Source organism: Nerophis lumbriciformis, linkage group LG13 (assembly GCF_033978685.3).
Source record: "Nerophis lumbriciformis linkage group LG13, RoL_Nlum_v2.1, whole genome shotgun sequence".
Classification (NCBI taxonomy): domain Eukaryota; kingdom Metazoa; phylum Chordata; class Actinopteri; order Syngnathiformes; family Syngnathidae; genus Nerophis; species Nerophis lumbriciformis.
In genome coordinates, this window is record NC_084560.2 from 25,980,649 (window position 1) to 26,007,271 (window position 26,623).

The 26,623-nt window shown below is 38.5% G+C and overlaps 1 protein-coding gene across 3 annotated transcripts in view; it reads left to right on the forward strand.

Moving 5' to 3' along the window:
* frmpd4 (FERM and PDZ domain containing 4) overlaps positions 1-26,623 on the forward strand; it is a 124,368-nt gene that overhangs the window by 64,420 nt on the left and 33,325 nt on the right. Inside the window, exon 2 of one of the 3 annotated variants that reach the window (XM_061971212.2) lies at positions 14,429-14,545. The exons of 1 other annotated variant lie outside the window; for it this stretch is intronic. In XM_061971212.2, coding sequence (XP_061827196.1) covers positions 14,429-14,545 — 117 coding nt within the window. Of the gene's footprint in view, positions 1-14,428; positions 14,546-14,775; positions 14,908-26,623 lie in introns of those variants that run through there. One more of the 3 variants, XM_061971214.2, reaches the window with a different exon arrangement.

Here is a 26,623-nt window from a genome sequence, read left to right on the forward strand (position 1 = left end):
TTACGGCCTGAGGGAAGAAGCTGTTACAGAACCTGGAGGTTCTGCTAAGGAGGCTGCGGAACCTCTTTCTAGAGTCCAGCAGTGAAAACAGTCCTTGGTGGGGGTGGGCACATTTTATACTGTACATGTACTTGTGTGCGTAAAAAATATGTTTTCTGTAGGCTAATCATGAATACAAATTACTTTGATTGTTTTCACTCATACTATATGGGAAAAAGTGAGTACGAAGATCAAACAAGTAGAGAACCCCTGTCCTCCTAAAACTTTTTTTGTTTCCAATTCTTGCTACAAACAGTTTTTATTATTTTATATTGATATATATATGTATATAAATATATATATATATATATATATATATATATATATATATATATATATATATATATATATATATACATATATATATATATATATATATATACAGGTAAAAGCCAGTAAATTAGAATATTTTGAAAAACTTGATTTATTTCAGTAATTGCATTCAAAAGGTGTAACTTGTACATTATATTTATTCATTGCACACAGACTGATGCATTCAAATGTTTATTTCATTTAATTTTGATGATTTGAAGTGGCAACAAATGAAAATCCAAAATTCCGTGTGTCACAAAATTAGAATATTACTTAAGGCTAATACAAAAAAGGGATTTTTAGAAATGTTGGCCAACTGAAAAGTATGAAAATGAAAAATATGAGCATGTACAATACTCAATACTTGGTTGGAGCTCCTTTTGCCTCAATTACTGCGTTAATGCGGCGTGGCATGGAGTCGATGAGTTTCTGGCACTGCTCAGGTGTTATGAGAGCCCAGGTTGCTCTGATAGTGGCCTTCAACTCTTCTGCCTTTTTGGGTCTGGCATTCTGCATCTTCCTTTTCACAATACCCCACAGATTTTCTATGGGGCTAAGGTCAGGGGAGTTGGCGGGCCAATTTAGAACAGAAATACCATGGTCCGTAAACCAGGCACGGGTAGATTTTGCGCTGTGTGCAGGCGCCAAGTCCTGTTGGAACTTGAAATCTCCATCTCCATAGAGCAGGTCAGCAGCAGGAAGCATGAAGTGCTCTAAAACTTGCTGGTAGACGGCTGCGTTGACCCTGGATCTCAGGAAACAGAGTGGACCGACACCAGCAGATGACATGGCACCCCAAACCATCACTGATGGTGGAAACTTTACACTAGACTTCAGGCAACGTGGATCCTGTGCCTCTCTTGTCTTCCTCCAGACTCTGGGACCTCGATTTCCAAAGGAAATGCAAAATTTGCATGGTTGGGTGATGGTTTGGGGTGCCATGTCATCTAATTTTTTTGTGATAGAGTGGTTGGAGCACATACTTGTTGGTCACAAAAAAACATTCATGAAGTTTGGTTCTGTTATGAATTTATTATGGGTCTTCTGAAAATGTGACCAAATCTGCTGGGTCAAAAGTATACATACAGCAATGTTAATATTTGGTTACATAACCCTTGGCAAGTTTCACTGCAATAAGGCGCTTTTAGTAGCCATCCACAAGCTTCTGGTTGAATTGTTGACCACTCCTCTTGACAAAATTGGTACAGTTCAGCTAAATTTGATGGTTTTCTGACATGGACTTGTTTCTTCAGCATTGTCTACACGTTTAAGTCAGGACTTTGGGAAGGCCATTCTAAAACCTTAATTCTAGCCTGATTTAGCTATTCCTTTACCACTTTTGACGTGTGTTTGGGGTCATTGTCCTGTTGGAACACCCAACTGCGCCCAAGACCCAACCTCCGGGCTGTTGATTTTAGGTTGTCCTGAAGAATTTGGAGGTAATCCTCCTTTGTCATTGTCACATTTACTCTCTGTAAAGCACCAGTTGCATTGGCAGCAAAACAGACCCGGAGCATAATACTACCACCACCATGCTTGACGGTAGGGATGGTGTTCCTTTTCTTCTCCAAACATATTGCCGGGTATTGTGGCCAAACAGCTAATTTTTTGTTTCATCTGACATCACATGGACAAAGATATGACCTTCTGGAGAAAAGTTATGTGGTCAGATATTAAAATATTAAATATACTTGATAAATAAAACCTCTGCCTTGTTTTTAATGAATATTTGGGCCTACTACGCTACTGTGTGTTAATGTTGGTCATTATGGTGGTACAGAGTTGTTTTCTGAGGTGGTACTTGGTGAAAAACGTTTGAGAACCACTGATAATAATAATGTAAAACTAACTGTATTATAATGACTTTAATGTTTTAGATGCGACAACAATGCAACGATATGACGTCATTTTAAAGGAACAATGTTGTTTTTTTGTATGAACAAAAGATAAATAGGACAAGTTCTGTATATTTTGTTGTGTTTTGTTGTGCAATGGGACGGCGTGGCGCAGTGGGAGAGTGGCCGTGCGCGACCCGAGGGTCCCTGGTTCAATCCCCACCTAGTACCAACCTCGTCATGTCCGTTGTGTCCTGAGCAAGACACTTCACCCTTGCTCCTGATGGGTGCTGGTTAGCGCCTTGCATGGCAGCTCCCTCCATCAGTGTGTGAATGTGTGTGTGAATGGGTAAATGTGGAAGTAGTGTCAAAGCGCTTTGAGTACCTTGAAGGTAGAAAAGCGCTATACAAGTACAACCCATTTATCATTATCATTTAATTAAAAATCACCCTGAAAAGGGACAAGCGGTAAAAAAATGGATGGATGGATGGCTGATTCAAGCATAATTCACAAATAAACCTTTTTATTAGTACTACTAAATTTACTCTCATTAATTCTAATGGAAAATGTCCAACTTTGAATATTCCCTGCAAAACTGTGTAAAATTACAAATATCTTGGCATAGTTTATTCATTTGACCGATGCGCCTCGTTTTTTTGACTCTCCCACAGTGTAAAGGCTGTGTGCTCTCGTGTCAACACACATCATATGAGCTGCAGGAAATGTGTGCTAAATATACACCGCGCAACTTTCTCCTAGCAAATGTGCTGTGTGTCAAGTAAATCCACGCATCGGGAAACTCAGACACACTGTTGTTTTGGGAAAAGAAACACACAACCTCACATGAACTACATCAGTGTGCAGTGACGCAAAAAAAAAAAGCCCTATTTTTAACACGTCATGTATTTTGAGGCCATGCTCTCTTGCTGATGATAGGATGGTGAACTATTATTCACATCTCATGTCGCAGGCACGTGCACACATGAGAGCAGGAGGGCACGCCGGCGGGCGCGGGCCGCGTTAACATACGCAGCCATGCGGACGCAGAGTGCACTGCACACAACTTATTATGGCCGCTGCAATAACCGAGGAAGTATTTAGAGGGAGAGACAGGGAGGCTTTGAATAATGGATGCCAAGAGCTGGGCCTGTTAGACGGGAGACAAGTCCTTGAAGTGACATAACTTACTGCCATTGCTTTCATAGCAGTGCCCGCGTGTGCACACGCAAAGATGTGGGAAAGACGAGGAGAAATCGCTTCTGTCTTAATTTACCGGAAGTGGGTCTTGATTTTAAAGCAACATATATTTCTGCAACTGAATTTTTAGACATTACATTTTTGTAGACTATTTTAACAATTTAAACACACACATTTTTATTCAAATACATTTTCAGCATATTTGGTTTAAAAAAAATTCAGTGAACAAAATTTAAAGGAAAAAATTCAGTGTCAAATCCAAATTCCGTGTCAAAAAAAGCTTTGTATTAAGGACACATATAAAATGGAGAAGATAACTGCTTTTATTAATGGAGAAATTTACTTCATGCTGGGAAAAGTGGGTCAATTATGTCATGCCCCATAAGCTTGATTTTAAATTCTCGAATTAGTGATTGTAAAAAATAAAATAAAAAAAGGATTACTCCCTATATGTCTATATATATATATATATATATATATGTATATATATATATATATATATATATATATATATATATATATATATATATATATATATATACATTTATATGTGTATGTATATATATATATGTGTGTTTATATTATTTTATTTTATTTCTGATTATGATTATTAATAACATATTATTGTTATAATTTGTTTTCTTTATTTAATTGATGTATTTATATATATATATATATATATATATATATATATATATATATATATATATATATATATATATATATATGTTTTTCTTTTTTTCTTTTTTTTTAAAATCAACATAAAAAAACACAAGAAACACTTACAATTAGTGCACCAACCCAAAAAACCTCCTTCCCGCACTCATTCACACAAAATGGTTGTTTGTTTCTGTTGTTAATATTCTGTTTCCTACAATATATCTATATATATCAATACAGTCTGCAAGGGATACAGTCCGTGAAGCACACATGATTGGTCCATTAATAGTACTAACCTTTAACAGTTAATTTGACTCATTTTCATTAATTACTAGTTTCTATGTAACTGTTTTTATATTGTTTTACTTTCTTTTTTATTCAAGAATTGTTTTTATTTTTTTATTTTTTTATTTTAAAAAAAGGACCTTATCTTCACCAGACCAGGTTGTCAATGAAATTAGATTGTTTAAAGGGTTCTTAAAACCAGGTCCAGTCCAGATTATGTCCAGGTCGCACTCTGCAACACACACCTTAATTTATATACACTCAAAATTAGGGAACACAACAACAGTAAATATTGTTTAGTTTTCCTGCTGTTTCTTTTTTTTTTTTGGGGCGGGGGGGGGTCACCGTTGGGATATAAACAAAAAAATATGTTGACATTTAGGGTAGACGACAGATATATGATGTATGTAAATATGATTAAATGGATAGGAATGTCTGATGCTGGATGTCAATAAATTATAAATGAAAAAAAAAAAGTAAAGGACACAATAAAGCCCCCCCACTACCTAAAAAAACATTTATCTCATTACATATACCAACATTTTTCTGCAACTTCGGAAAAACAAGGCCACACTAATCCATCTATTCTAGGTATAGCTTTAGTTTAGAGTAGTCACTGTACGAATTATAGACTATTTATTTCACAGAATCAGTGCCGTTAGCTAAAAAGTTAAAGTTAAAGTACCACTGATAGTCACACACACACTAGGTGTGGTGAAACTACTCTCTGCATTTGACCGATCCCCAGCAGTCGAGTGTTGACTATCTTAAAATGTGTTATGTGGCAATTCCAACTTTGATCATAGCATCAGTTGTTATGTAGAGTGACAATTTCCATCATTTTCAGCAGACTGCATTGCAAAATGATTAACCCACCCACATCCACCTTCCTCTCACGCAAGATCCACCCAGGAATGGAGCCATATATATATATATATATCCATCCATTTTCTACCGCTTGTCCCTTTTGGGGTCGCGGGGGGTCGTTGGAGCCTATCTCAGCTGCATTCGGGCGGAGCCATATATATATATATATATATATATATATATATATATATATATATATATATACATATATATACAAACCCCGTTTCCATATAAGTTGGGAAAATGTGTTGGATGTAAATATAAACGGAATACAATGATTTGCAAATTCTTTTCAACCCATATTCAATTGAATGCACTACAAAGACAAGATATTTGATGTTCAAACTCATAAACTTTATCTTTTATTTTTGCTAATAATAATTAACTTAGAATTTCATGGCTGCAACACGTGCCAAAGTAGTTGGGAAAGGGCATGTTCACCACTGTGTTACATGGCCTTTCCTTTTAACAACACTCAGTAAACGTTTGGGAACTGAGGAGACACATTTTTTAAGCTTCTCAGGTGGAATTCATTCCCATTCTTGCTTGATGTACAGCTTAAGTTGTTCAGCAGTCCGGGGGTCTCCGTTGTGGTATTTTAGGCTTCAAAATGCACCACACATTTTCAATGGGAGACAGGTCTGGACTACAGGCAGGCCAGTCTAGTAATCGCACTCTTTTACTATGAAGCCACGTTGATGTAACACGTGGCTTGGCATTGTCTTGCTGAAATAAGCAGGGGCGTCCATGAAAACTAAATTGCTTGGATGGCAACATATGTTGTTCCAAAACCTGTATGTACCTTTCAGCATTAATGGCGCCTTCACAGATGTGTAAGTTACCCATGTTTTGGGCACTAATACACCCCCATACCATCACACATGCTGCCTTTTCCACTTTGCGCCTATAACAATCCGGATGGTTCTTTTCCTCTTTGGTCCGGAGGACACGACGTCCACAGTTTCCAAAAACAATTTGAATTGGGGACTCGTCAGACCACAGAACACTTTTCCACTTTGTATCAGTCCATCTTAGATGAGCTCAGGCCCAGCGAAGCCGACGGTGTTTCTGGGTGTTGTTGATAAACGGTTTTCGCCTTGCATAGGAGAGTTTTAACTTGCACTTACAGATGTAGGGACCAACTGTAGTTACTGACAGTGGGTTTCTGAAGTGTTCCTGAGCCCATGTGGTGATATCCTTTACACACTGATGTCGCTTGTTGATGCAGTACAGCCTGAGGGATCGAAGGTCACGGGCTTAGCTGCTTACGTGCAGTGATTTCTCCAGATTCTCTGAACCCTTTGATGATATTACGGACCGTAGATGGTGAAATCCCTAAATTCCTTGCAATAACTGGTTGAGAAAGGTTTTTCTTTAACTGTTCAACAATTTGCTCACGCATTTGTTGACAAAAGGGTGACCCTCACCCCATCCTTGTTTGTGAATGACTGAGCATTTTATGGAATCTACTTTTATACCCAATCATGGCACCCACCTGTTCCCAATTTGCCAGTTCACCTGTGGGATGTTCCAAATAAGTGTTTGATGAGCATTCCTCAACTTTATCAGTATTCATTGCCACTTTTCCCAACTTCTTTGTCACGTGTTGCTGGCATCAAATTCTCAAGTTAATGATTATTTGCAAAAAAAAAAAGTTTATCAGTTTGAACATTAAATATGTTGTCTTTGTAGCATATTCAACTGAATATGGCTTGAAAATGATTTGCAAATCATTGTATTCCGTTTATATTTACATCTAACACAATTTCCCAACTCATATGGAAATGGGGTTTGTATATGTATGTGTGTGTATGTGTATATATGTATATATATGTGTATATATATACAGTCCGGCCCCTGGCCAAATTTTTTTAACCCAATGCGGCCCCCTAGCTCTACTGCTCTAAACAATGCACTGGCCCAGTTGCCAAGGACCCCGCCTGAACCCCTAGCGGTGGTCACGGTGCTGCCTGATCAAAAATGGCACATTAACATTACAACATTCAGGCTCACAGCCAACATACTGTATGTCCGTTCCCACGCTTCTGTCTTCACACTGTTTTTGCTGGCAAGAAGTGCTGCGTGTGTTGATGACTAACATGCGCCGCGGCTTGTATGCCAGCACTGTCACCACCGCGCACATCATGTCCATCAAAAAAAATAAAAGTATCGGTATTTTTCAAAAGCAGCATGACACCATTGTTAATTCATTGGTACCGCGGTACTTTATTAGCACCAGTATACCGTACAAACCTACATTGGCCTGATCACTGACCGTAAAGCACCTTTCTACTTTCATGGTAGAGGAGCATGTGCAGTCAAAATAAATTGCGCAATCAATCTGCATTTATATAAGATTATTGCAATGTTTTGTGACTAATTGCATGAGTTATTGGTTGTTAAAATGTGACGGGGGAAGCCAGAAATTCAGCTTATAAGGCCTTGAATATTGCATTATTTACACAGCCAGCATCCTTCATAGACTCTTACAGGGCTTGTTGTTTTGTGGGAGATAAACTCAAGAAAATCCACTTGAGTTTTGCTCAAGTGTGCCATCAGGGGAAGGCCTTCTCTGCTGGCCTAACATAACCAGAAATCATGATCATAATTAAGGATACAATTATTTTTTTATTTACTTTCCCTAAATATCAAAAATTATTCATATTCTCTTCATGTCATATTATGCTCCTTCCAGTGATGTTGTTTTTAGGTTATAGTTTGTATCCAATCAGAATTCGGCTAGCATATGTTGCTATGCTGTACCAAATCTGCCCGGTGCCTTCAGATTTATCATTGCAGGCGTCTATGCACTGTAAGTGAACAGGGACATACAGTTGATAGACAGTTGCGATAGCCAATCAGATCACGAATTGTTGTCAGTAAGGCCTTCTAGCTGGCCTAAGGTTAAACGTGACATTTATGCGGCCTGTGATTGGATACTCACCGGGACCGTTAGCGGATGAATTTGAGAACACATACAGTTGATAGACAGTTGCGATAGCCAATTAGATCACAAGTTGTTGACAGTAGCCTATCTAAGTAGCGTGATGTTAACGAGACTGTGATTGGATACTCACTTGTCATTCCAAAGTGAGTATCCATTCACAAGTTTCAATTTAGCAGGAAGCCGGAAGGGTTGACCCACAAAGAAGGAGAACAAAATGTTGATTGGGTGGCAGATATATATTTGCAAGGCCATTTTCAAGAAGGATATTTAAAGAGAAACTACATCTTGTGAGACTATGTCGCCGATGAAATGGGGAAATGCCCGCCATTTCCACTCAAATCTACGAGGGGCACCACTGGTTTATGCGGCGTCGAATGGGTGCTACAAGTTGTTAGTTCAAATATTAAATTTTTCATGTTTAATGTTTTTGCAATTTTTATTTTGACAGTACCACATAAGATATGTTTTAATTGCTGATGTGGGCTTATTGATTTTAAATGCGCCAGAAAATAACCCGTTTTGTACACTGTTGATGTGTTTCAATACGAGGTAGGGTGTAAATGTGTTCCTGTATAGTATTTCTCCAGCAATGGTCATGTGGTGACATCAATTATGGTATTTTGAGAGGTAATCATTGAAGTCAAGCATCACTGAAGGCCTAGGTGGGAAACACACGGCCCACCACTGCTTTCAGGTGTGTCAAATCGAGGACAGTTTTGTCCCAGGCATCTTTCGTAAGAAATGTGCTAAATTTCTAGAAATAAAACCCAATTTCATGCCTGTCCCAACTAGCGCAGTTGTGAGGCATGTGCGTGTCGCTTATGTAATTAATTGGTGTTCTTGTTCTCAACTGTGTCTGGTTGATTACACTCGAATCTCTTATCATTTGGTCTTCAGCTCCACAGCTCATTTATTTCCATTATGATTCAGATATGCCAATGTGATGTTTTTTTGTTTTTTTTGCATTGCCCCCAACTATTTCCATTATGTTAACTGGCTAGAAGAAATAAAGATAGCACCAGCCCTCCCTTTGAGCTCATTTCAGCTCATATCAACTTCAGGCGGGTAATCGTAATGATGGCCGTTAGGTCCTCCAGGTCTAAAACATATCAAGAGTCCTCCCCCAATGTATTAAAAAAAAACCAAATTGTTTCAATTGAATCATTTTATTATTAGGAAAGATACAAAATGTCCATAACGTGAGATAAAATACATATACCTGATCATAGACCAGGGGTCGGCAACCCAACATGTTGAAAGAGCCATATTGGACTAAAAATCTGTCTGTAGACGCAAAAAAGTTCAAAGTCTTGTATAGGTGTTATAATGAAGACAACACATTAAGTAAGTGTCTCAGAGGGCTAAATAACTCCTGGAAATTACTGATGTAAAACTGCCAAAGGTATAGATGCATGTGCCCAAGTTAAAGGAAAGAACAGGCTGTCTTCTTCTAATGGATTTATTACAATCTTTGCAAGCTGGGTAACATTTGCTGTGGTCTGGAACAACATGGTAATGTTTGCTGTGGTCTGGAACAACATGGCACAGAAATGCAGCCAATATTACACACAGCTAATGTGTCATGAAACATGCAAATATAAATTAAATACACAGAGTACATAAGTAAAGGAAATTAAATGAGCTCAAATATACCGACAAAAGAGGCAATATGATGCAATATGTACACACAGCTAGCCTAAATAGCATGTTAGCATGGATTATTAGCACTCCACGCAAGTCAATAACATCAACAAAGCTCACCTTTGTGCATTCACGCACCGCATAAAATGTTTGGTGGACAAAATGAGACAAATAAGGAGTGGCATAAAATATGTCTTTCTGTGGCAGCGACGGAGAAAGTTGTACATGTAAACAAACTACGGTGAGTTCCAGGACCACCAAAATTAGTAGGACAAAACGGCGCTGGCCAAATACTGTCATCAGTGAAGCATGAGCACAAACATATCAAACGGTGGGATTTCTATCAATTAGGCAGATTTGTGTTATGTTTCTCCTCCTACAGAAACATTATTAAAACAAAAAATATATTTTTCCCCCCATCTTTTTCCATTTTTGAAAAAGCTCCAGGGAGCCACTAGGGCGGTGCTAATGAGCCGCATGCGGGTTGCTGACCCCTGTAAAAGATCTACTAACCAGAGAGTTACAACCCAAAAGTGCTAAAATTACCATGTTGATGGGATATAAGATGGTGTTTTTTTTTACAGGAAAAGACTCTAAAAAACACTACCGGTACTTTTTTTCTGGAGATTTTCATCCAACCATTTTCTATCCTGTATGTCCTAATTTGGGTCAATCTGGATTAAGCTGGGACCTATCCTGGCTAACTTTGTGTCAGCCATTCACACCCACATTCACACTTACGGACAGTGCGGAGTTTCAAACTCACCCAACATGCATTTTTTGGGATGTGGGAGGAAGCTATAGAACAGGGAAAACGTGCAAACACCTGACTGTGAGGCTACCACGCTAGCCACCGTGCACCAGACTGGAGGGTCCAGTGAGTTATTCTGTACATGCAAAAACAGCAGGTGGCACCAAATAACAGACCAGATGAGAGAAAAGTGTCTCAAATGTTGTTAGCAAGTTAGCGAACAACAAAGGAGACATTGTTTGAAAATGTTTAAGATATGTTGTAATATTTTTTTTTTGCCACAGTAGTTATGTGGACTCTAAAATGTTTTTATTTTTATTTATTTTTTATTTTTAATCTAACAGTGTAAAACTAATGCATGGAAATAAGTGTTGCTGCCTTCATTAACAAACCTCAGGGCATAATACATTTAAAAAAAAAGCTAATTTTCTTGAAATGTAATTTATGGAAAATATTTTAAGGTTTTTGTAGTAAAAAATATATGTATAAATGCATAATGACCTATAAAGAAGGTGTTCTTAACCCTTTTGACCTCGGGCCCCAACTTTTCCCACTACAGAGATGCCTGGGGCCCACTCAAAAAATTAACACAGAATTAGTCATCTTACTCTTGATTTTTACTTCTTGCAGTTTACAACCTTTTTAAAATGATATGAAATCATGTGTTTAAATCACAACTATTGTTTATTTAACTTAATCAGGCTTCGGTCAGGCTGATTAAGAAAAACAAGTACTAACTAAATACACTGCATTAGAAGGGACTCATAAATAACTGAAGAAAAATACATTTTCAAACCAATATGTTGCGCTTACATAAATGAAATCATTTAATAATGAATATGTTTCTTACCTAACCTGTCATTAAAATTAAAGTGCAAAAGAAAATACAGCTTCAACACTTTAGTCATAATTTTTGTGCTTAATCCATCCATCCATCCATTTTCTACCGCTTATTCCCTTCGGGGTCGCGGGGGGTGCTGGAGCCTATCTCAGCTACAATCGGGCGGAAGGCGGGGCACACCCTGGACAAGTTGCCAACTCATCGCAGGGCCTTTTTGTGCTTAAGAAACTTCTCAATTACTTTAGCTGCAGACTTCTTTGTTTCCTTGTTTGTTTGATATTGTCATTGCTGCCACAAATGGTGTAAAAGTGTATTATATTTTCGGGCCTCCCTTTGTCTAGCATTAAAAGATTACAATTGGTACAAAATGCGGCTGCTAGACTTTTGACAAGAACAAGAAAGTTTGATCATATTACGCCTATACTGGCTCACCTGCACTGGCTTCCTGTGCACTTAAGATGTGACTTTAAGGTTTTACTACTTACGTATAAAATACTACACGGTCTAGCTCCGTCCTATCTTGTCGATTGCATTGTACCATATGTCCCGGCAAGAAATTTGCGTTCAAAGAACTCCGGCTTATTAGTGATTCCCAGAGCCCAAAAAAAGTCTGCGGGCTATAGAGCGTTTTCTATTCGGGCTCCAGTACTATGGAATGCCCTCCCGGTAACAATTAGAGATGCTACCTCAGTAGAAGCATTTAAGTCCCATCTTAAAACTCATTTGTATACTCTAGCCTTTAAATAGCCCCCCTGTTAGACCAGTTGATCTGCCGTTTCTTTTCTTTTCTCCTCTGCTCCCCTTCATATTAATATGAGTATCAGCCAACACTCAAGGCTCCAACATCACATTAAATTTATTGTCTGATTGCCAAGAATACTGATGTCACCAGACATAACACATGCTTAGACTTAGAAAACGGTATTGATCCACAAGGGAAATTGTTCAAAATGCTGGCATGGTGTATAGAAAATGTTTCTGCAAACATATTGGCGACATGCTTGTGGACAAAAAAAAACGGTACGGGCCATCTAGTGACTCTCCCTCAGTGTCGGGAAAAACGAGCGGCAAGTTTCTGCCTTGGAAAATGTGCAATATCAGCCATTTTTACTTGAGAAATTGTCAAAAAGGATTGGGAAAATACACTTGTAATACAATTTAATTGCTAAATATCGTTATTTTACGTTACCATGATAGCCTCACATTCTTTATGTCAGCCCTGTAACTGACAGGCTTCATCCCATCTGACTCAGATGGGATGAGATCTTGAACAGGATAAGCAGCATAAACAATGTATGAATGGATGGATAGAAATATCATGTGAGAAAGTCAAAGTCTGAAGGGAAAAAATGTAATTAAAACCATTACTGCTTATGCCTCAGGACTTCCCTTAAAATCAATCAATTAATCAATCAAAGTTTATTTATATAGCTTTTAATCACAAGTGTCTCAAAGGGCTGCACAAGCCACAACGACATCCTCGGCTCAGATCCCACATCAGGGCAAGAAAAAACTCAACCCAATGGGATACAATGAAAGACCTTGGAGGGGACCCCCACCTGGGAGACCGGTGCAATGGACGTCGAGTGGATCTAGTTAATAGAGTGAGAGTCCAGTCCATAGTGGGGCCAGCAGGGGATCATCTCGAGTGGAGACACGTCAGCAGCGCAGAGACGTCACCAACTGATGCACATGTGGTCACCTAATAACCTCTCCACGCAGAGCAGAAAAGAGACGGCAGATCAACTGGTCTAAAAGGGGGATCTATTTAAAGGCTAGCGTATACAAATTAGTTTTAAGATGGGACTTAAATGCTTCTACTGAGGTAGCATCTCTAACTGTTACCGGTAGGGCATTCCAGAGTACTGGAGCCCGAATAGAAAACGCTCTATAGCCCGCAGACTGTTTTTGGGCTCTGGGAATCACTAATAAGCCGGAGTACTTAGAACGTAGATTTCTTGCCGGGACATATGGTACAATACAATCAGCAAGATAGGATGGAGCTAGACCCTTTAGTATAGGTCGGGGGTCGGCAACCCGCGGCTCTAGAGCCACATGCGGTTCTTTAGCGCCGCCCTAGTGGCTCTCTGGAGCTTTTTCGAAAATGTATGAAAAAGATGAGGGGAAAAAAAATATTTTTTGTGTTAATATGGTTTCTGTAGGAGGACAAACATGACACAAACCTCCCCAATTGTTATAAAGCACACTGTTTGTATTAAACATGCTTCACTGATTCGAGTATTTGGCGAGCGCCGTTTTGTCCCACTAATTTTGGCAGTCCTTGAACTCACAGTAGTTTGTTTACATGTATAACTTTCTAGGACGTGTTTTTATGCCACTTATTTTTCTGTCTCATTTTGTCCACCAAACTTTTAACGTTGTGCATGAATGCACAAAGGTGAGTTTTGTTGATGTTATTGACTTGTGTGGAGTGCTAATCGGGCATATTTGGTCAGAGCATGACTGCAAGCTAATCGATGCTAACATGCTATTTAGGCTAGCTATATGTACATATTGCATCATTATGCCTCATTTGTAGGTATATTTGAGGTCATTTAGTTTCCTTTAAGTCCTCCTAATTCAATTTATATCTCATGACACACTATCTGTATGTAATATGGCTTTTAATTTTTTTTGCGGCTCCAGACAGATTTGTTTTTGTATTTTTGGTCCAATATGGCTCTTTGAACATTTTGGGTTGCCGACCCCTGGTATAGGCGTAATATTATATAATATTATATAATTATATAATATTATATAATATAGCGTAATACCTGCTCAGTGGCCTTGTGGTTAGAGTGTCCGCCCTGAGACTGGAAGGTTGTGAGTTCAAACCCCGACCGAGTCATACCAAAGACTATAAAAATGCGACCCATTACATCCCAGGGGGTGAACATGGGAATGGGTCGAATGCAGAGGATCATTTGCACCACACCTAGTGTGTGTGTGACTATCGTTTAATAAGATCAAACTTTCTAGTGACGCCTCCGGCTACTACTCTTGTGTTGCCCGATCCCTACTTGATCCCTCTCCACCTTTTCATCCTCTGCAGCCACAGGACCAAAGCCTCCGGCTGGCCGCCCCCTTCAGGGACGTGGTCCGCCTCGCAGGGAGCCCCCAATGGATGGGACACGGGCGCCAATAGAGAGGGGCGTGACTGCTACTTCAAGTGAGTGTTTAAAAGGAGCTCCAAGCCCCAGTTGTTTGGAAAAACCCACTTGGCGGAGCTATGATTATTCCAGCCGAGTCACCGCCTCCACGTCGTCTCCATCTGTGCGTTCGGAATACTGATTCGCTTTTGCCTACCCTGTTGTGCACGTTCTCTCTCTCTCTCTCTCTCTTTCGCTCTCTCGTTGCCGCTTTCTCTTTTCTCTGTGCCGTGCACTCCACACTCTCGCACAAACCCACCACACTCCTCACGCAGTCCCCCGAATGCAGAAGAGGACTTTTTTCTTACCACAGTCGGGAATTAGCTTTTTGCTCATTTTTCTAAGGACGCCGGCTTAACCCTTGACCCTTTGCAACCGTCAGGTAAAGAGATGCTACGCCTGTGTGTACAGTATGTCCTCTACTGTCATGCAAGTGATGATCTCTACTCTACGGAGCACATTGAAGCTTTCTGGTTTACCGCTGCACGTGCACAGTCTGGGCTATTATCGCGATGCACCAAACTGGAGGTGGTGGCTCGTGTAGCCCGGCAAGTGCGTGATGTTGTGAGGTGTTATGTAAGAAGCAGCGTGAAAGTCGGGAGAGTGCATCTGCATGAGGCTGCTCTGGCGTCGGTCTGTCAAAAAACTGTGGGAGACTCATGAATAATCAAATGTCCATTTGCGTGTCCGTCACTGGAGGCCGATACGACATGGTGACATTCCTTAAAGGAAGGCGCGCCTGCGTGACAGCGCGGGCACATAAATAAACCACTGGGGGCCTTTCAATATTAACAGTGTGACACGCGGCATTGACGAGACAGGATGCGGTCTGGGGAGCGATTCTGGGCGAGTGTTGAACGTCGTCAGGAAAATGGTTTTGACAAAGACTCGCTTGTCAGATGGCCTTGATTAAGTACTGTCGAGTACAATGAATGCAAGGATGTCTCGGCTCAATAAGTAATTGAATAAAGATTAAATTCAGTCGGTCTGGACAGCGAAATTAGTGCAGTGGCTATACAGTGACACTCAGTGACACTTAGTAATAAAAAAAAGTATATCCTTATTAATACTGTTTATTACAGGGAAGGTGCAAAATTTCTACAAGAATACAGCAGAAGGAGTAGTAATCGTTAGAACAGTCATGATATTTGATTAACAAATGACTTGATCCGTAAGAATGGGTTAAATTTAGAATTGGACAATATCGCGGTTAGTGTTGTACCGGTACCAATATTTTGATACTTTTCGGTACTTTTCGATACTTTTCTAAATTAAGGGGACCACAAAAAATGGCATTATTGAATTTATTTTAACAAAAAATCTTTGCAAGTTTGTCCTTAAATAAAATAGTGAACTTACTAGACAACTTGTATTTTATTAGTAAGTAAACAAACAAAGGTTCCTAATTAGTCTGCTGACATATGCAGTAACATATTGTGTCATTTATCATTCTATTATTTTGTCAAAATTACTAAAGACAAGTGGTAGAAAATGAATTATTAATCTACTTGTTCATTTACTGTTAATATCTGCTTACTTTCTCTTTTAACATGTTCTATATACACTTCTGTTAAAATGTAATAATCACTTATTCTTCTATTGTTTGGATGCTTTACATCAGTTTTGGATGATACCACAAATTTGGGTATCAATCCGATACCAAGTAGTTACAGGATCATACATTGGTCATATTCAAAGTCCTCATGTGTCCAGGGTCGTATTTCCTGAGTTTATAAACATAATATATATTTACAAAAAAAACGAAAGAAGATGTTGTGATGCCAAAAAATATCGATGTAATCATAGTAAAATCACCTAGATACGCTCCTGCACTTGGTATCATTACAGTGGATGTCAGGTGTAGATCCACCAATGGCGTTTGTTTACATTTTGACGCCCGTGAGCTACGGTGTGTAGTGAAGCATGTTTAGCTATTCCTCGTCCTGCAGGGATGATACTTGTAAGAAACTTACTTTATTTGTTGCCATGGAGGCGAGGATTAGTGATTTAGAAGTAGCTAAAACACTGCCGACTGCAGCTGGTCTTTAACCGCTAGCTAGCTAGCCATGTCTTAAAAGCACCTCTTCCTGAGGGTGTTTCAGTGTTATAACTTCACCTTTATCGTTAGTTTTTAAGCCAAAATGCATCTGTTCTCCCTTTTCTGTCTACACACTGTGTCTGCTTGTAAGTACTCCGTGATTGTGCGCTACCGAACATGCTCGTCTGATCGTAAACCAGCAATGACACAACCTGACGACGACGGGGGCGGGTGTATTGTACCGAATATGATTCATTAGTATCGTGCCACTATACTAATACCGGTATCCCGTACAACCCTAATCGCGGTACTAATGTTTCAAAAACGGTACTATACTCCGTTTGAAAAGTACCGGTTCCCGAAGCACCATCATGACATTGCTGGTCATCGCAGTCTGCAGTGTTTTAGCTACTTCTAAATCACTAATCCTCGCCTCCATGGTGACAAATAAAGTACGTTTCTTACAAGTATCATCCCTGCAGGACGAGGAATAGCTAAACATGCTTTACTACACACCTTAGTAGGATACGACAGCTAACCGCTAACAGCAAGCTAGCACCCTGAACAAACGTCATGGGTGGATCTACACTTGACATCTATCTAGTGGTCGATACTACTATGATTACATCACAAAATCTTTTTTCCTTTTTTTTTAATTTATATTATTTTTATAAACTCAGGAATATGTCCCTGTACACATGAGAACTTTGAATATGTATATATATATATATATATATATATATATATATATATATATATATATAGATAGATAGATAGATAGATAGATAGATAGATAGAGAGAGAGAGATGTGCTTAAATTTCATCGAGAGAATGCCGAGAGTGTGCAAAACAGTAATCCGAGCAAAGGGTGGCTATTTTGAAGAAACTAGAATATAAAACATGTTTTCAGTTTTTTCATCTTTTTTTGTTAAGTACATAACTCCACGTGTGTTCATTCATAGTTGTGATGCCTTCAGTGACAATCTACAATGTAAATAGTCATGAAAATAAAGAAAACCCATTGAATGAGGTGTGTCCAAACTTTTGGCCTGTACTGTACATATATATATATATATATATATATATATATATATATGTATATATATATATATATATATATATATATATATATATATATATATATATATATATATATATGTATATATATATATATATATATATATACTGTATACACACACACACACACACACATACACACCCACACACACACACACACACACACACATATATATATATATATATATATATATATATATATATATATATATATATATATATAACATTTATATATTTATATATATATAACATTTATATTAATAAATTATTCAAATTATTCAATGTTACACGTGGCCCTCTGAGGGCAGCCATAATTGCGATGTGGCCCCTTTAGAGAAAACGAGTTTGACACCCCGACACAAAATGTCAAAAAGGAGACTGATTCTTCTGCTTTTAATAAGGGTATCAGAAATGTAATTGTTCAAATTGAAACATTTTGTTATGTTCTAAATTCTGACAAATGGAGCCTCAAACTTGTAAGGAAATGCAAATAGACATGACTTATTATTTGTTTACGTGGCAAAAACATTTACTAGCAGGTGTGAGATAAGACTGAAGACAGCTCACTCCTTTTCAAATTGGTAATTGTTCTTAGCCATTTGGCATTTTGTTCATCATTCTTGGCATTTTGCTTTTTAGCTACCATCTATTGAAGCTCGAGATCGATGCTCTCATGATGTATAATGCTGTTGTTAGCATACTAGCTGTTAGCATTGTTGCTATCAACATTATTAGCTCTATCTGCCTTTAAAATGCCAAAAGTTGGTCATAAACCCAGGTTTCACAACACAGGGAGCAAGCACATTCAACATTTCCACAGGAACGTTCTAGTTGTTTTTGTGTGTGATGCCTGAAAGATTGTCAGGGAATTATGCTAGTCGCTAATGAATATGATTATTGGCCGTCACACACACGGCCGTGTGCAAAATAGGAAACAATTGCAATCTGTTGACTTCCTCACTTGGGAGGACACAAAAACAAGTGTCTTGAATGTCTTTAGACATGTAAAACACTTCCTTGTGGTCTACATAACACGTAATGATGGTTCTTTGGTCAAAATGTTGCATAGATTATGTTTTACAGACCATCTACAAGCCGCTTTCTGACCTTCTGGCCGGTCTTATTTACATGGCTCCATTTCGACAGCGTCTTCTCCCTGCTGTCTTTGTTTTGGTTTTTGCCGCTTCCACAGCGAGTCTACTGACTGATATAAGTTAGAACTATACGCTACCTTTGACTAAAAAAAGATGATAGAGAAAAATAATATGCTTATTGACTACAATGCGGACTACAATGTTGGACTCGCGCAAAGCACTTTGGGTAAATTCCTACCATATATGGACAATCTGCTGACGTCACATTCGGGGAAAAATTCCATACAGCTGGTGTCAGGTTCAAACACTGATGACATCTATTAAAAAAAGAAAAGAAGCAAGGAATCAAACAGAGACAGAATTAAATTTGGCTCAATTGAGGAGAGACGTTTGGACTGTAGTCTTTGTACAGTCTCACCACGCTCTGACAAAAGATTGTACGCTTCCTCTTTTATTTGGGCATTCCTTCATTACATGGCAACAGCTGTTTCTAAAGAACAGGGTCATAAACAGCCATCGCCTTTGATTACAAAACAGTTCAAAGAAAATGTCGTAAAACAGTTCAAAGAAAAGGTGTTTTGAGGAGAGTCAGGTCCTGCTTCCTCTCCGCTTTGTAGTTTTTGGGTTAAGACACAATCTTTCTGTGGATTACAATACATCAAAGAAACAGAACACCTTCATGTTGCTTCCCATCCTACACAGTGGAGTTTTACAAGCCTTCTTCTTGATAGGATCAAAGACAGCTTTTGTCTGCTCGCCGAGAACTCATTGAAACACAAAGTTTTGTGATAACTTAGATACAATTATTCTGACAGCTTGTTTGGAAGAAGAAAGAAGGAAGGCAAGATTGTATGGAAGTTGTTACGTCGCGGTCGCATGGTGATGCGCGGATTGTTCTCCCAAGATGCAGACGGAACTCCGGATGCAGAGTGCAGGTAACAAAATTATTTTAATCTTCATAAATCAGGCAGGAACAAACAAACAAACACAAAAAGAGTGTGCCGATAGCACGGGGAATGCCTATAGCATGGGGAGCTAACGGAATAGCTAACAAGGAAACTTGTCCTATCTCAGAAAAAGTCACTTTTATGGAGGTCACGTGTGCCATTTTGCTTCTGTTGGCCCTCAAAGCCAAAAAAGTCAGTTAAATCTCTCATTGACTCCTATGTTAACTGTCGGCTCTAAAAAACCCCATAACATCCATCCATCCATTTACTACCGTGTGTCCCTTTTTGGGGTCGCGGAGGGTGCTGGAGCCTATCTCAGCTGCATTCGGGCGGAAGGCGGGGTACACCCTGGACATGTCGCCACCTCAACATAACAATTCAAATTTTTGAACTTGAGGCGCTCGCGGTGTGTTCGAAAAGTCCACATCTTGAAGCGTTTGGCCACAATCAGACTTTGTTCGGCATGAAGTTTTTCAACAAATCATACAGAAAACGCTGTGCCATTGTGTAATGGCCGCTGCATTTAAATACATGAAGTTCTTTGAAGTCACGTGACAGCCCCTCCACTCAGGTGTCTGAGTCTGGTATCTGTACAGTGGCGTAGCTAAAAGTTCAATGGGCACACAACCTAGACAGACAACAGGGTCACCCCCAATAGAAAAATCCTAATTTTTTCAATATGCAGTGGTGTTAGCATACTTAGCATGCTAACGTTGTATGCGAGCTGTTAAGCTATTTTTGTATGTTTAAACTTAATCATTCATGGACTTTTCTACTAGTTAACGTGCGTTCTGAGAACGCTAGCATGCTAATGTTTTTTTTGGTAGCTTTTGTGTAAATTTCTATGTTTACACCAATAAATACGGCATTTTGGTATTTCTTATCACCCAGCAAGCTAACTTTTTCAGCTAATTTTACACTTTGCTCTCTAATTCCGCAGCCATACAACTTATTGTCATATAACTTGGTGTACATACTTGCCAACCCTCACGAATTTTCCGGGAGACTGCCGAATTTCAGTGCCTCTCCCGAAAATCTCCCGGGACAACCATTCTCCCGAATTCCTCCTGATTTACAGCCGGACTTAAGGCACGCCCCCTCCAGGTCCGTGCGGACCTGAGTGAGGACAGCCTGTCGTCACGTCCGCTTGGCCAACCAAAAAGTAACCACAGAACACTATACCGTATAGTGTTCTGTGGTTAATTTTTTGGTTGGCCAACGGTTTACGTTGTATTGCTGCAACCTGACGGCAAGTGTGGGAGTCGGTTCTGAAGTATGAAGTAAAGAGACTCCAACCCAGAATATTACGCCGCCCATACCTACGCTCCTTCAAAGGCTGTGCTACTGGCTGCAAAGCATTGCACTTTCAAATACAGCAATGAGTAGAGAGGAGTGTTATGTGTGTATATGTGTAAATAAATGAACACTGAAATTAAAGTATTTATTTTATTTATATGTACATATATATAATAAAATACATATATATATATATATATATATATATATATATATATATATATATATATATATATATATATATATATATATATAGCTAGAATTCACTGAAAGTCAAGTATTTATTTTATTTATATATATATATATATATATATATATATATATATATATATATATATATATATATATAAGAAATACTTAAATTTCAGTGAATTCTAGTTATAAATATACTCCCCCCCATCTCCCGAATTTGGAGGTCTCAAGGTTGGCAAGTATGTTGTTATATGACACATGCTAGCTGTTAGCATTTTAATGTTAGCATGCCAACATGCTAACAGTAGCATGCTAACTTTTTCGGCAAATTTTACACATGGTAAAATTTCATATAACATGGTATGTGACACATGCTAACTTTTTTTTTAGCTGATTTTACATTTTTTTCTCTAATTCCACACCTTAAAGTCATATAACTTGGTATGTGACACATGTTAACTGTTAAAATGTTAACCACGCTAACTAACTTTTATAGCTAATTTTACACTTTTTTTTCCTCTAATTCCACTGCCATATACCTTAGAGTCATATAACTTGGTATGTGACACATGTTAACTGTTCAAATGTTAACCATGCTAACTAACTTTTTTAGCTAATTTTACACTTTTTTTTCTCTAATTCCACTGCCATATACCTTAGAGCAGTGGTTCTTAACCTTGTTGGAGGTACCGAACCCCACCAATTTCATATGCGCATTCACCGAACCCTTCTTTAGTGAAAAATAAAATGTTTTTTTTTTTTTCAAATTAAAGACAAAGTTATGTTTTTGGAAACACATTAGTATAGGGAACATATTCTAAGTAACAAAGACTTAATTTAGAGTTTTTTGGACACTAGGGGAACATATTCTAAGTAACAAAGACTTAATTTAGAGTTATTTGGTTAGGGTTAGGGTTAGGGTTAGGGTTAGGGTTAGAGGGTTAGGGCCAGGGTTTGAGGGTTAGGGTTATAATAAGGCCATGCCAAATAAGGCATTAATAAGTACTTAATAATGACTAGTTAAGAGCCAATATGTTACTAATTTGCATGTTAATAAGCAACTAATTAATGGTGAATATGTTTCCCATACTAAAGTGTTACCATGTTTTTTTACTGGTGCACAAAATGAACCGTGCATGAACATCACCTTGTTCAAACAATAAAACCAACACAGTGCATACATTCACAACAAATTACACACCTGCAAATCAGTCTGACTTCTGCTGTTGCCGTATCCGTAATACGCCGATAGGGACAAGTTTTTATTTACACGATGAGTCGGGTGTGTTTTGACCTCCGCCGAACCCCCGAGCCCGACTCACCGAACCCCTAGGGTTTGATCGAACCCAGGTTAAGAACCACTGCCTCAGAGTCATATAACTTGGTATGCAACACATGCTAATTGTTTACATGCTAACGCTAGCATGCTAACATTCCACCAGATGCACGGGCCATTGATACGTAGTATAGTGAAAGGCTGCAGAACCGAACAAGTCAATATGTTTGTTCTTGCGATGACAATTTTGAGTACAAAAAAAAAATGATGGAACAGTTGATCACTCTGCACCAAGGAGTTTTCTTTTAACTGAAACACTTCCCTTTTAAAATAGCACATTAATAACACAAAAGTGTGGATAAATGTTTGTTTATAAAAACATTTGTTTATTACATGACCATGGTGTTAACGATAATAGACACGTTATGTGCATGAATATTTCCTTCTTCTTTTATTGCTCATGCTAATTGAGTCGATAATATACATTAAAAATGAATGACATTTGTGGAAGTTGCTTCCTAGCGGTCCCACTGACAGACCCTTCACAGGAGCCAAGCGTGCCGTTTTAACAAAGTTTTAATGCACATGTGTTTTTATCAAAGTCTTTTTGGTTCACAGAATGTGACCTTTCAGTCGCGTCCGTATCCTCTCTCTCTCTCTGCTCCCGGCTGCTCACTGTTAAAGACAACAGATGATTAGATTACCACGTACCACCTGTGAAATCTAATCAATTGCCAGCTGTGTCTCGCCGTCAGCACATGCCTCGCCCCTATCCGATGGTGCTCCGCCCTCAACACCATCGGCATAGCGGGCGCGCTGGTCACACTCTCCCTCCACAACATTTAATCAAGATTTATCGGAATTAATCACAACAAGTTAATCCAAATCATTTGACAGCACAGAAGCAATGTTCTCTAAAATGTTTTTTTCCCTCATGGTGTGCAGCTCTAAGAATGAAATTAAGTGTTGACAGGCGCAAAGCTTTTCTGAACCCCCCCCCCCCTCTGTTTTTTGTTGGCGAGTGGCAGATTTCCCTGCGCTTTTGTGCCGTGACCGGTTAATTGTTAGTATTTAGTGTTGAGCAGCAGATGTGTCAAGAATAACTGTGAATTACACACTGTCTGCCTCGACTCAGGGCTTTAATTAACCAGCATGGCGGGCACCATCTGATTGTGCACTGAAAAACTGAAAATATTACTGCTGGTTGGAACTTAAATAATAAAACGGTTTCAGTGAAGAATGCAGTGATTGTCATGGAGTGAGCAAGGACATATTGTTTTTAATAGCGAGCAAAGGATACAGATTCTACTTACTAAAGCTTGCAAAGCGAGAGGACAAACATTGGAAACTGATTAACCACATCGCCCACGTGTTCTTTTTTAGCAGCACTGCGCTAGTTTCCTTAAAAACTCTACTGCCATAAAACATATCAGTAATCAAGTTTCTGAACATGTAATTGTAATCATTTGTATTCATTCATTTTGTACCTGTTTATCCTTTTCATGGTCACGTGTGAGCTGAAGACTAAATCAGCCGACTTTTGGCCGGAGACATTAAACAAAGTAATAATGGAGGAAAGACTCAAGATGTGCAAAACCCAAGACCGGTGAAGTTGGCACGTTGTGTAATTCGTAAATAAAAACAGAATACAATGATTTGCAAATCCTTTTCAACTAATATTCAATTTAATAGACTGCAAAGACAAGATATCTAATGTTTAAACTGAGAAACTAAATTTTTTTAGGCAAATAATCATTAACTTAGAATTTAAAGGCAGCAACACATTGCAAATACCTTCGCACAGAGGCATTTTTACCACTGTGTTACATGGCCTTTCCTTTTAACAACACTCAGTAAATGTTTGGAAACTGAGGAGACCAATTTTTGAAGCTTTTCAGGTGGAGTTCTTTCCCATTCTTGCTAATTGGAAGGTCACATGAAGTTTGGAGCTCTGTAGCAACTGACTGTGCAGAAAGTCAGCGACCTCTTTGCACTATGCGCTTCAGCATCCGCTGACCCCTCTCTGTCAGTTTACGTGGCCTACCACTTGGTGGCTGAGTTGCTGTTGTTCCCAAACTCTTCCATTTTCTTATAATAACACAGACAGTTGACTTTGGAATATTTAGGAGCGAGGACATTTCACGACTGGATTTGTTGCACAGGTGGCATCCTATGACAGTTCCACGTTGGAAATCACTGAGCTCCTGAGAGCGGCCCATTCTTTCACAAATGTTTGTAGAAACAGTCTCCATGACTAAGTGCTTGATTTTATACACCTGTGGCCGGGCCAAGTGATTAGGACACCTGATTCTGATCATTTGGATAGGTGGCCAAATACTTTTGGCAATATAGTGTATGTTAGAGTGGATAGCGTTGTGGTTAGTGGCATACTCTTGTGACGAAAAGGACATACAGTGCATCCGCACGTTACTCTAAGAAATGGCTTCTCTACCATTTAGGTCTGATTGGTGGTATGAAGGTTCTCCCGAGGAATGATGTAGCTCTGAAAAAATGGCCATCGGGTTCTTGGTCACCTCCCTGACTACACTAAGATGAATGCAGCAATGTATAGAGACATTCTGGATGAAAACCAACACTTCCCATTCAACTTGATGGAGCTTGAGAGGTTCTACAAAGAGGAATGGATGAAAACTGCCCAAAGATAGGTGTGCCAAGCTTGTGGCATCGTATTCAAAAAGACTTCAGGCCGAAATTGCTGCCAAAGGTGCATCAACAGAGTACTGGTATTTCACGAATGCTTATGTACACGTGATTTCTTAGTTTAAAATTTTTAACAAATTTGTAAATTTAAAAAATAAAACTTTTCACATTGCCATTATAGGGTATTGCATGTAGAATGTTAAGGACACAACTTTATTTAATCCATTTTGGAATAACGCTTTAACACAGAGGTGTCAAACGTATGGCCCGAGGGCCGGAACAAGCTCGCAAACAAGTTTTATCCGGCCCGCGGGATGAGTTTGCTAAGTATAAAAATGTACCTGAATTTTTTTAATCAAAGAAACTGCTGTTCTAAATGTGTCCACTGGATGTCGCAATAGCAATTATTTGTATCTTTGTAGATGATGCTACATATGTACAAAATAAACCACATGATGTTAGTACATCAGTCGAGGAAAATGATCAAACTACATAAATAACATACTGTAATTTGATTTTGATAAAACATTTTTATCTTGATAAATTGAAAATGACTACCAATGAGTTGACTGATGAACATTATCACATAATGTATTCATAAAATATAAACAACGACAAATAAAGATAGAATACTATTAACCGCAACATGTAAACGTAAAAAAAACCCCAACAACATTATGATTTGTACATTTTCAGAATGCTATTTTTAAACAAAGAAGACAATCTGAAGTTGTCTTTACTTTTAAGTTATCGTGGCATGATTTTTACCAGTCCAGCTCACTCGGGAGTAGATTTTTCTCCATGCAGCCCCCGATCTAAAATGAGTTTGACACCCCTGGTTTTAACGTAACAAAATGTTTAAAAAGTGAACCGCTGTGAATACTTTCCGGATGCAGTGGAGGCTTAAGTCCAGGCCATTTTTTATTGTTTTAACAGCATTTTTTTTTAAAGAAAATACCTTAGTTTTACCCACATTCTTGGGAGATTTCCCATATTTTGAATTCCAAATGTGTGGAAATGCAAATGCATTAGTCATGCCAACGTAACGACCAATAGGTCACCCAGACTCAAAGCTAAAATGAAAAGAACAGCTTCAAATTAGACAAACAAACAAAATGTACTTCATGACATCACGAAAACCTGGAAATTAAGTAAGCTATCCATGCTAATTTAGTTCTCTAAACACAAACCGTTTTAGCTCCAATTGTGTGTTTTTCTCGTATGAAAACATGGACGATTGATGCGCGTTATATCAACACATTGCACTGCCTGCATTTTGATCACTTCAACCTTTTATTTCCCCTCTAATCGTCCTTTGTTATTGGTAAGTTTCGAGGCAAAAGATCTTGCGAGAAACTGTATGAAGGACAGCAAATGACAATACAAATATTTTGAATCGAGGCAAACAGTCTACCTCAAAAGAGGATTATTATTGACTTTTTATTTTATTTTATTTTTTAATTTGATAAACCTTTATTTATAAACTGCAACATTTACAAACAATCAAGAAATAATAA